Below are 12,850 nucleotides of genomic sequence, written 5' to 3'. Positions count from 1 at the left end.
TGAGAAAGGAGGAGGAACAAAGGAATGTTAAGTAAGAAAGAGTCAAAGCTGCTAAAGAAAAACCAAGATTTGACTCACAACTGGCTTTCCAGCGGCATTGTGGGATCGATACGTTCCCCGAGAGAGGAGCTGCAGTGGTCCAGGGAAGTCATTTTGGTGTTGACCAGACAGCCACTGGAATGTCGCTGCAGCGGCCGAGTTTTCCCCTCCTTGGTGGGCGACATTCGAGACTTCTCCACACCATCAAACTGGACTGTAATAAGAGAAAATACAGCTGAAAAGATTTCATTCTGGACAGATTTGATGGTTCAAAATGGCTCTTAATAAAGACAAACACCTGTAAACATCATTGAGCTACACTTCAGATTAAGGTCACTTGGAAAAACAAATTGTGCTTACAAGTTACAACATCCACGGTGTCACATGTATCAATTAAACTAGACTACTGCGAAGTGTGAGAACCAAAATCCACGCTGTGCTTTTACCAACTTTCACACACGCGCACACACAGAGCCGCTCTGTTTAACTCATCCTACTGAAGGACATGTACACATGATGAAAGAGACATAAATCAATCTAGCTTGCCCGTGTACACATTCCAGTTAGGCAAAATACACACACACGCAACCTTCCTCCAAAACAAGCTCATGCGCCTGTAAATAATCCCATATATACTACTGTATGGCTGAGCATTTTCACTCTTTAAGTACACGCAAATGTGCACACACTTAAGTGCACGCCCAACTCCAACACCCAGGTTCTGCAAGTTAAACATTGAACTAGCTTTTCAAACTCTCACGGTCAACTGTGGACATGACAAGCTCTCTTGGCAGCCTCACAGGGAAGTGTTTGATGGTGTTTGGGGGCTTAAAGTGACCTATGCGCACACATGAAATGCCAGGGGTCACGGGGCAACTTCACAGCCAATCAGCAAACAGAAGATAATGCTCTCAAGGACAAATTAAATGTGAATTTACACTTGTGGGAAAGAGTTGCACAAGCTAAAGGAATAAAAGGCTGGACAGTGGATGTAAGAGTAATTATCATGCGTCACAGGCAGCTGAGACATTTTTCCTCAGTAATCCATCACTGTGCTTCATGCCATAACATCTAAAGCCTCTGAAACCCCCCCCCCAAAAAAAATATATTTAAAGCTACTGACACACTTCTCAAGCAATAACAGAGGGGCGGCTTCCTACATCGACCGTATGACAAGCTTTTCCTGGTTATTGTCGCCTGCTTCTATATGGCTCAAGACCAACAGATAGCTGTTTTTGTTTTTTTGATGGAAGTGGTTAACGTCGTATGAAACTCGCATCTACTAGGCAACATCAATCTTTGCTGCTCTCTGTCACTAATGGCCATCCTTGCATCTAGTGTTTAATTACCAGGCAGAACATGGCAGACACTATACACAGAGACAGGCAGTGTGATCTTAACAACACGTCTACATCTGTCTAGACTCTGCATTCCAGTCAGAGGATAGCATTACACTTTACAGATTGTGAGCTTGCCAAGTGCCTCTGTATCACGCTGAGTGGAAGGGCTGACAGTTTAAATCAATTCAACACTACTTACTACAAGTAGTTTACTTGAGTATTTAGATGTTGTGCCACTTTATTGCTCACCTCTATGACATTTCAGCTACAACTGATACATGTGTTTCTATAGAGCCTGCTCTTTTTCAAGATATTTCCTTTAAAAAAAAAACAAACAAACCACATGATCAGCTTATAGAATGCAATTAAATGATAAAGAGTGTTATCATTCAAAAAAATCTGGTTAGTGGTTGCTGTCATGTGTAAAGTTATTCAATGTTTAATTACCAGCGATTAAAACAAGTATTTTAATTATAGTAATTAAAAGAAGTGCCACTTCCATTAACAGTGAACTACTGCTTATTAACTCGGGATATCGGAAGAAAAGCTTGTAATGAAGTATTTTTACAGTAGTGCAGTTGTAGTCCTTTAGGAATATCTTTTCTTTTTCGAATACTTTCTATGACATACCATGATGTCATCGCAAGCAGTGCTTTTTTTTTTTTGACAGATTACAGCTGTTTCAGGTCTGACCACTAGGGGCTCCCCTTAACCTCCACACTCTACTTGCGGTTGAACTCGTTGGCCTTTGGCTCAATGATGCGATTCCCCAAACATAAACTCATGGAAATGATTATTTCAAATAATTCCGGCTGTTATCTTTGCCTCTGCACATTTGTTCATTAAAGGCCGACAGCGGGCTGGTAAAATGACAGCAAAATTGTACTGTTGCATGACAGCTGGGTAAATTCTAGGTCTAACCCTTGGAAGAATACAAGTTGCTGATCCATGTCCTTGAGGTCTGTCGCTCCTAATATAGTAATTCACATTATGATCCCGTGTTGTGTCTGCATTATTTTATATCATAGAGTCCATTTAAATTACATGCTGAATACTGGGAATTTGATCCAAGTCAGATGAATATATTGTATATGTGTAAAGGTGAGAAATGGCGTTTCCATGGAAACTGACCAAGGGGACATGGAAGATGCATGTTTGTTCCATTCAGCCCCTGTCAATGCTGACAGATCACAACATGAAGATGGAGCCAATTGCTCCCTGTCCTTTGCTTTCGATTTCTCTCTGTTTGCATGTGTCCAACCTTCTTCTGCCCTTTGCCTTCTCTTCTATCACTCTTGCCTCATCATTCTAACTCTGACTTTTCCCCCCGAGCTCTCTTGCCTCTCAGTGGTAGAAACAGATAGGGGAAAATGGACTGTGGAGGAATGTCTCCACAGGAAAAAAGGGGTGTTTTGATCTGTTATCTCTGATGGTCCCACTGCAGGGCAGACTGTCGCCAATTACACCTACTGCTACAACAAAACCCTTAACCAGTCTACTTGCACTTCCATATTGAGAATTGACTGTGAACATAATATTATCATCTCTTCACTGATTAGTGACGCAACCATAAGGGGCTGGAAAAGGCATCAGACATCGGGGGTTAAGGATACAGGATGCAATCTTGGCTTTTCCCTACATAGTCCATATTGTATCTACAATCCACTCACCCATGTGCCTGACCTCAGCTCTTCACATTTCCCTCCTCTTACCCAGACACAACAATCAGTGATTTATTTGATCGTGATTAAACTGTTTTTTCCCCTCTCCGCTACCAAGAAAGGGTGGGTTGAGTGGCTATTCTTAGTGTAGCTCACCCCGTCAACCTTTCTTGTCAAAGTGGAGGCTTCACTGCAGGCAGAGTGCAGTGCTCTACAAGGAGAGTATTACCCTGAAGAAAGAGCCCCCCAAACTAAACAAAAGCCATCATTTTTATTTGCTCAAGAGTGAATGGACTCATGTCTGCTTTGTTAGCTGGGCGCCTCACCATCACCATTCCGAAACTGATGTAGAGTTATGTTTTAAGGCAGAAAATCAGTGGGAGTGAGGCAAACCAATTCCCCTCTCTCATTCTCCAGAGCACACAGTTCGAAACATGGACGACAGGAGATTGACGAGAGGATTGGCCCACGGGGGAACAAAAGCCGTAAGAGGAAGCTTAAGAGGGACGAGAGGGTGAAAACCGCCACACGCACGCACGCACGCACGGTAACACACGTCTCTTGAAATAAACACAAAGGCACATGGGCAGCTCTGTATGTTATCAGAATTGTTGCTTGTAAAGCACTGCAAATGGAATTTGTGTATCAGATTGAACTGTCAGTCAGATGGTGACAGATGGCTGAAAGACCTGTCCCCTTCAGACACACAGCTTCCTTTAGAGACAACTATATAAAAAAAAAAGAAAAGTAAATAACACGCACGCACCCACCCCCACACACACACATATAAGAGGATGGGGAAAGAGTGCATGACAGAGTGAGCTGATTGGCTAAGGCACAGATTAAAAAGAAATGTCAAAAGGACATTCAATGATTACAAACCACGAGATAAAGCACTGCTATGTAATATAGTGCTGCAGAGCAAGGCACAGGTCAGCACAGTACATAATAATGTCACTGTCTAACAACATAAAAAACACTCCAAAGTAGAAGTCACAGTAATCAAAATAAAAATGAAGGGAATCAAAAAATAAAAACCACAAAAGTGTAGTGACATCTGTCACTGAAGACTCAGCACAATTTAACTACTACTACTGTCTCCTCTTCCCCCTGTGCACAGATTTCTCTAATTAAGCCGGCTAATTAATTCTCATTTACTAATGATACTCCTATTACAAAGGATGACTAGTCTGAGGGGCAAAGTGTTTCATCGGCTGCTGTATTGTGAGGTGAAAATTAAGTTTTCCAGCTAGGACTTGTGAAATGATTAACAGGTTTCCAGCTTATTAGAATGCAGTGCACGCTAAAAATAGGGTTAAACTTTTATGCCGATATTAATTATATGCACCAGGAACTAAAATAATTGCTGGATGGCTTTTATAATACTATATTTTAGAGCCCCACTGTGGCCGTTTGAAGCTATAAGCTTTATCTGTGATGAGTCAACCATCTAGGAATATGCTCTCTTCTTTTAAATAAATTTCAAAAGGAAATTCCAAATTAGGTTTTCCAAGACAAAGGAGTGACACTACCAAGTGTCAGCTGGGGAATTCATTTAAAATTAAAACTGGATACCTTTTAATTACTTTGGTTTCTTAGATTAAAAGAAAAATGAGGTAAGATAAATGCTTCAAAGTACATATAATTAATTCATGTTACAAAAATTAAAAAGATAGGAATCTCTGTATCACATCCAGAAAAAAGTGTCTGGGCGTAATGTGTAGATGTATTATTTGTTCTGCCAATTTGCATTTGAATTTTGGTAATGATGTTATATATCTAAGGACTAAACAAATTACCCTATCCAGCTTTCTAGTCTGGCTGACTCATGTAACAGATGACTAATGTCTTGATGTGTGACTGAATGTCTGCCTATATGCTGAGGTCAAGAGAGTACATTGCAACTGTATTCACAAGGGTTATGGAGGCCATCAAGCCCCCTCCCCAAGTCTACCACTTGGACCTTTGACCCCTAAAGATGTAGACTAGGGCCATACCGGCTGAGACAGAGAGGGGATCACTTTACAGCTGGATGCCGATCTTAAACCCACTCACTTCACCGAAGGAACCAGAACCTTTCTCATGGATTTACGGGCATAAATCAACTCCTCGCCCTGTCCTCGCCTACAACACACATTGGTGTCCTCTTACATGGCCTCACTAAGTCTTTCCACTCTGTCAGGGGAAATCCCATTCCTGAAATTAGTTCTGCTACATGTCCTTCTTTTCTCTGGATAATGACAGCAGACAGAGGGCAAGTGTGTGAGAGAGCTACAAAAATAAACTAATGGCTCTCTCAGTTAAAAATAGGTCAATTACTTATCCACTGCATGCAATGAAAAAGGTAAATATGGCAATAAGTCAAGAACTGAATTCGTCTCCAATGAGTTTGATTTCCTAATTCGTGTGAGCCACTTGTAGAGAACAGCAGACCAGAGGGACATCTGGGATGGTTACGAGTATGTTGACAAGAGGAAATGGGGGTCACAGCGAATGGCAATTACGCATGCAGAAGGCAGTTCGGCACAATTAAAACTAATGAGGCTTCAGCCTAAAACCTGCAAAAGAGTTGGTGATTTTCTGCCACATGTATTCCAGATGGAAAAGAGCAGTCATTACAGAGCTAATACCTATAGTCAGATTTTTCAGTACTTCTCACATATGGTAACTCTTTCAGTACGCCTTCAGTGACCAGAAAATTTGGGACAAACATAATCATACATTGCAGTAGCAGACTAACCCTACCTATGTTTTGGTAGCTGCATATGCTTGGCTAGTAATGTTTTTTAAATGTTCAGTAGAACTAAAATACTGAGCTGTATGCTATGTAAAACACCATGCCTTCATTAATTAAAGACGGATGGATGGATGGATGGATGGACGGACGGACGGATAGATGGATGGATGGACGAAAATGGACGAAAAAATGGACGGACAAACATGCCAACAGGGAATAGGAAGATGGATTGGAGTGCCAGGGTAACTGATGGAAAGGATGCTGGACAATGAACACCAACACCCACCATGGTGGTGCTGGTCACAGCTCGTCTGTCCTGGCGAGGGCTGAGCTGTCTGGGAAGGAGACTCAAGCTCCTCCACTGGGGGAGGGCTGGTGTTGAGCTGGCCGACAGGAGGGGGCCATGGTAGGTCCTTGATCACTTTAATCTCTACTGCAAGTGTCACCAGAGGAGAGATTGAGGCAAGGAAACGATAGCAACAAGAATAATAAAGAAAGGAAGTGAGTTAGGAAAGGGAAGTAATGACAGAAAACAGAGAAAAAGACAAAAGGTAAAAGGGGTAAGTGAAAAATACTGTGGATAAGAGCAGGAGAGTTGGTTTATACTGTGATCCAGAATTCAGCAGCAGCTGTGGGCTAGAAAAGGAAGGAATACAAGAGGACTGGAAAGGAAGGAACGTTAGTTCTAAAAGAAGGGCTGGATTTTATATCCGCTTCCACTCTGATGCAGAGCTGGATACTCAGATTGCTGAGAGGCCCTGAAGGTAACAAAAGGAATGTGAAAGTTTTCAATTATCAAATTCAATAATGCACTCAGATTCAGCCAATAACTACAGTCTCACCTTGGGAGAGATACACTAGATGGATGCAACAAGAAGTTCTTAAGGCCGAATTGTTCAAGCTCTAATGCATGATACAGTGCATAATATCCAAGGCCCAAGTAATAATACTGTACTTCTAATGAGCAAACTATAAAATATAAACCTGCCTTAAGTCAAACTAGATGATCAGTGAAAACAGCACAGCTGCATACACTCTACTGTAACTGTTGGTGCTGTGTTTGATGACAAAGACCCCAGGCCTCTATATTAAGCCAAGTCAGAGTGTAGAAAGTACCTAAGAGTAATCCATGAAGGCAATGGACGCTACCCTGGCTTTGCCCCTTAAATAATGTATGCCTCATGCAGCTGGGGCTTTACCAGGATAATTGAGCACTCATGCAGCAGCACATCTGTTTCCAGCACAGGGCCACTTTTTAACCAGCCAAGGATAATTAATGAATGAGACAGAAAGGGGAATGTTTTTCTTCATACAAGAGAAAGCCAGTGATCGAGCCAAGGCTAATAAATAAATGCAATCCATGGGTAATAGCTTTGGTGAACGACTGCATGTTCCTCGGGTGGTTGTGTTATTTGTGCTTAGATTTTGCAGAGGTCTCAAAAGACATCTTTGTGCCATCAAAGCCACAGCGATTGAGCAAATTCTAAGGTCACTGTCCATGGTGCTGGAGATTTTATTCCAGTTATGAAAGTACTGTAAAAGAAAGGAATTTTAATGTGCAGCTACTTTTGGCACATAACTATTAACGGTTTCTTTTAAGGTCTTATAAGTTAAAACAAAAAACAAAACACGTCATCCTATTAAATACATGTCATCCTTCATTCTCTTATCTCCTTTATCAAAACCAAATGCATTCGATGAGTACGTTAAGTTTAAAGTACGGAACAACAATGGCAAGAAAGGCTCTCAGACGGGTTCTATTCTCCAATCAGAACAAACCCCAAACATCCGAAACCCTCATTGTGACTGATATACAGCAAATATTTGGTCATCTGTCCAATAAAGGGAGTGACAGAATTGTTCAAACATGGACAAACAACAGACAAATAGATGGGTTGATGTAAATCAGATATACTATTAACGCTGGTGCACAGACTAGTTTTTAGTAGGAGGATGAACATAATGTTATGAACCTGTCTTCCTCCCTGAAAGGAATTGAACCATGGTGGTGGTACAGGACATGTTAATGAGAAGCAATATCAGCAAGCTAGATGAAGGGGAGACTGGAGAATATTCAATCCGACAAGCAATTAAATAGCCGGGCCTGGGGTGTCAGGGGGCTAATCTAGAGAAAGGTGGCTGGAAGGAGGAGCTGCTTGCTGTCTGTCCTGATGGGAGAGGTGTAGGCTAGAGGAGTGGATACAGAAGGTCAAAAACTCTGCTAGATAATATAACTTCCTCTACTTTGGGGTGAAGTAGGGGACTCTCTTCCTATGAGATTAAAAGCCTAATACTCATTTCACATTGCAGATTAGCGTGTAATTGTTTGGGGGAGCAGAAGGCTGCCTCCACTCTGCAGCCTCAGTGTGGGGACGAGGAGGTGATTTCAGCGAGCGTGGTTCAGAATCGCTTGGTTGCACAGCTGAATAATAGCATTTAGCACTGTGAAAATTAAGGAAAACTGATTCAATAGTCAGGGTTTTGGGTGTGTTTGTGTGCATTTTTTAAACCTGGGTGCCTCACCTTGTGAAGCATTTTAAGGTATTGTTACTCCTAAGGTTGTCACTGACTTTAGATGCCACGCTGCTGCACAGATGAGTGCATCTTTACACTGCAGGGACAAATTCATATTCAGCACAGAGGTGACAACAGCAGTTCAGGTGATTTACACATGGACCTGAAGGCTTACCACACTGCAGTCCACATTTTCACAGATCACACTGCCCACACTGGCTCTATCACACTGCCCTCTATCAATACATACCTGTTTACAGCTAATGTAGATTTAGACCCATTATCGGGTCTGTGGGTGGTAAATTGTACTATGTGTACAGGTTAACTGCATCAGAGACCGCACACGCATATCAAGTAGAAAATGTAAATCATGCTCAGTATGACATAAATACTGTGCATTTTGTAGGTTAGGTTAGTTATATGTGTTAATAATCTGAGTCATATTTGCACAGCACCTTTCTAAATGAAAAGAGAAATAATGCAGAGCCCAATTAATAATTCTGAACGTTCATGTGAATACATCCGATCTTTTTTGTCGTCTAACCTTCCTCACCTGGATAATCCTCATTCAATATTAGTACACACCTCCTCCTGTTGACACAAAGAGCAGGTTATTGCCTGCCTGGAACTTGCGAAGCAGCTGTCGCTCAAAAGTGGCCATGTTAAAAATTTGAAAAGAAAACCCATCACTCATGTCCCTCCCATTGTACTCCTCCCTTTGGATATGTACTTTGTTTTGTGTTGACAGTGTAGTAAATAAAAAGAATAAAAAATAATGGATAGGGGTATGCGCTTTCCTTTCCTTTGTTCTTCCAGGAGCCGTTCTTTTTTTTTTTTTTCCTCTCAAAGCCAGGTATTTGTTTACCCGGGCTTTTCATTAGCCCATGGCACTTCATCACTGTAAACAGTGCAGCACCATAAATCACCAGCTATGCTTGTTTTCCACCAATGCCGTTTAATTTAGTTCTGCTTAATTTGGCTGGCTAATTGCATGCATATTCAAAACAAGCTGGAGTATTGTGATGTTTATGCCGCACATTATGAGCGGAAGAGCTCGAAATACAAAAACAGCCTCTTCCGAAGACGTGTTTGTTCCATCTGCACTCAAATCATTACAGATAACAACTGTGTAATGCTCCAGGGGAACTGAAATGCCACTTCATAATTTTTCCGGTATACTGTATCCATCACATTACATAGTCCGGCTTTCTTCTGAAAGGACCTGCGTTTGTATTAAAAATGAAAGTGACACAGAAAATGGGTGATGGTTAAAAGATGACAGCAAGGCCTTTTTCCATGCTCTTCCATATAGAGAGAAGGGAAAGATGGGTTACTGACAGCTGGCCAGCAGGAGCTTCCATGGGGGCTTTCTGGCAAAACGCTGCTTCTACACTTATAGCGGGAGGTTTACAGTGCTGTTGTGTGTGGCCAATGTGTGTGAGTGAAGATAAGACCCATGGCAGCAGCGCTCCGTAGAGAACGGTGGGACACATTTGAGGCTCATGAAAGAGGGCTGACAGGAAGGTTATCAGCAGGGTGTTGCAGCAGAGGCCAGTAGGACGAGACAGCGCTGCAGAGTGACAGGCAGCGGTGGGGGATATCGGATCAGCCAAGCACAGAGAAACTGAACCCCGACACCCACAAAACAGCTGGCTTTAACCCTGTTGCAAGACACCACGGTAGGACTGTAACTGAATCAATTATTTATTTTAGAACATTAGAATCAGATCTCAGATTTCTAGGTCGTTAAGCCCATGAAGATTCGTTAAAAAAACCCATAAAGTTTCCCAGGACCTGAGGGGCTAAGCGACTACACTGCCTCTGATCTCCAGTGTTAAATGCACGGTACCCTGCAGGCCAGGAGTCAAGTGAAAGGAGTTAGTAGAAGGTAACAGGGCAAGGAGATTAGGTAACAGTGGCTCTTAGTCCCACTCCTGCTGAGACAGCGCTCGGATTTCCAATGGCGACGTGTCCACGTCTGGCTGTGAGAGGGAGGATACTATATGCAGAGCCAAAATGTACAGGGTGATAGACATATGGACAGACCCTACACGGGCCTCATATACTAACGCTTCATATATGGTCAAATTCTAATGCATCTTGGTCACACTTCACCTCCAGAATCATCCATCACTTACTCAGCATCCAGGGAGTAAGGATAGAGGTTGTGTCGAGTACCTGTGTTCGGCAGCCGAGTATGGTGTGGCGCTGGGGTGGAGAGGGACAGTGAGGATGAGTGATTAACTAAACCGCAAGTACACAGCCTCCCAACCCCCTAACAAGGCAGAGGATTTACATTCCATTGCATACCTGTCAGGAGATAGTTCAACAGTGAATAATAACACCAGACCAAGTGTTGTGAACAGGCGTGCAGGCAGGCTGTGATAGGGACAGCTGAGGAAAAGGGGGCTGCAGCAAGGAGCATTACTCTACTTTGCCTCCCCAGCATTAATGAAGACAAATAGTCTTTTATACAGATTGCATTACCGTGTTATACCACTGTGGGAGGGCGTAGGCGGCACTTGGTACTTATTTAATTGTTTTTTTTCCTTTATTTTTGAAACACCTACTGCACAATTTAGCAAGGTTGTTCATCTTTTTTCATTATGTGCTAACACTTTGTTTGGCGACATTTTCATTTCCCACATAATTGTGGGAATATGAACTGTGAAGGTTTTGATGGGTTTAGCAAACCGCTTCTAAATCTAAATGGTGAACAATATCATTAATCATTTATATTACACAGGCGTAAAGTGCTTCAGCAACTATAGAAATGTTGCTGAGGAGAAGTGCCCTCTGGAAACCTAAAAAGCCCACTGAGCTATAATTAGTCCTATTTAAAAAAAAAACAAAAAAAAAAAAAAAACAGGCTATCTGAGCACAGAAAGGCTGGAATCACAACTTACCGCAGCCTGATAACGTATTTACTTAACTGCTGACATCTGGAGGCATGGCAGCATCACCACAATGGAAATCAGGGAGATCTGAACATGAACAGTCAAACAATTACAAATCTATATATAAAACAAATAAAAATGTTGTCATATTCTGAATAAAACAAACTTAAATCAGATTTAGTCTTACAAAATCTGATAGAAATTTACAATGGAAAGCTTGGAAAATATAGTTACTTCTTTAAATTGGTGGTTTGGGTAATATTTTTAAAGCTTATGATAAAAATTAAGCCAAGGTTTTTGTTTTACATGTTCATGTATGTTTAGTTTTTAATTTGGACCTTTGTTTTTTTCTGTCAAAACATCGACTTTGCTGCAAAATGGTTAGTGGTTCTGAAAATCGAACAATCACTTCAACTACAACTAGGTTTGGTAAATTACAAAAAAAAAGGCGTTTAGGCTTCTCAAGCTCTAACGCACAGACAGTTCATGATCTAAAATTACAGGACCGCCCGAGTAACCCTGTCTCGACTAAGGGTGTAGGACAATTCCGTATTGGATCTGTGACTCATTTATGCCACAGATTTCCTGGCAATGAGAAAACGAATGGATCCAAAATATAATCGACAGCGGTGCAATAAAGCATCTCTGGGAAAAGACAAGAGTAGCTGGGCCCTAACCTAACTCTTAAAACAGTGCCAGAAGGGATTAAATGGGGATAACTGCTAAGCATTTGGCTTACATGACTTAAACATTGAAGCAATGTATAATGTCCTGAAGTCGCAGGTAAGCTTGTTGCAAAGATCAGAGACATGGGTGCAAGCACACAAACTTCAAGCTTGAAAGGTATGAAACTTTCTCTAAGCCCCTTGATGTCAGGATCCAAGGCTGGTCTGCACTGACACCTGCGAAAGCAACAAGCCCATGCTGACAAGGCTTGTCCTAGAGATGTCTTTCTTCTTTTTTTCCCCTTTCTTCCCTTTTCTGTCGTTCAAATGGTGGGGAATTATTTCGGCTTGAATTAAGCATAAAACAGAACACAATCCAGTAATAAATCAAAGTACTTTTTACACTGCAGCTTTCCTTGAAAGACAACTTAAAGACTTATCTCTTCAATTCCAAACCAATATACTTTGACATGCACTGGAAATTGAATTAATCATCATCAAAAGAGGGACACTCTCTGTAAGAGGGGGGAGTTGAAAGAGGGATGTGTTGGTAAATAGTGTCTTAAACAAACTCTCCTGAGTGCTGCTTGACAGAAAAATAATGAGGGAGAGAAGGAAAGTGATTAAGAATGCAGCATCCCTTATTTAACTAATCACTAGCACAGGCAAAAGAACGCGACTCCTATGAAAACCTCGGGGCCGAGGGTACACAGAAGTAAACAGGAAACAGAAATTAAGTGGAAACATGGAAGGATGACGAATGAACACACTGACAAATTTATTTTATACATTTGCCTACAGAGTCTCACTACACTCTGCCTAACATGAGCCAATGAATCCCTTAAATCACAACTCCTGCCACAGTCAGATACATCTAGCTGAATGCTATCTATCTGTGGAAATCTTCAAAACTAGCCCAAAACCTCTCAGTGGACAAAGATAATTTTCTCATTTATTTCAAGAACTTATGCTATCTGTAAGCACCATTGATTGGTAC

General features: G+C 41.6%; 1 protein-coding gene across 4 annotated transcripts in view; it reads right to left on the bottom strand.

Annotated features, from left to right (window-relative positions):
- The window catches only part of zgc:158464 (uncharacterized protein LOC791139 homolog), an 89,578-nt gene that overhangs the window by 9,518 nt on the left and 67,210 nt on the right, over window positions 1–12,850 (bottom strand). For 2 of the 4 annotated variants that reach the window (XM_040011838.1, XM_040011839.1), the window contains one exon: window positions 79–253. In XM_040011838.1, coding sequence (XP_039867772.1) covers window positions 79–253 — 175 coding nt within the window. Of the gene's footprint in view, window positions 1–78; window positions 254–6,063; window positions 6,211–12,850 lie in introns of all 4 variants that reach the window. The other 2 variants (XM_040011836.1, XM_040011837.1) reach the window with 2 other exon arrangements.

The sequence above is a fragment of the Simochromis diagramma genome, unplaced genomic scaffold, assembly GCF_900408965.1.
Source record: "Simochromis diagramma unplaced genomic scaffold, fSimDia1.1 OVJJ01000603.1, whole genome shotgun sequence".
NCBI lineage: Eukaryota > Metazoa > Chordata > Actinopteri > Cichliformes > Cichlidae > Simochromis > Simochromis diagramma.
The sequence above is the reverse complement of the archived record's forward strand: the minus strand, read 5'-3'. Positions and strand labels throughout refer to the sequence as shown.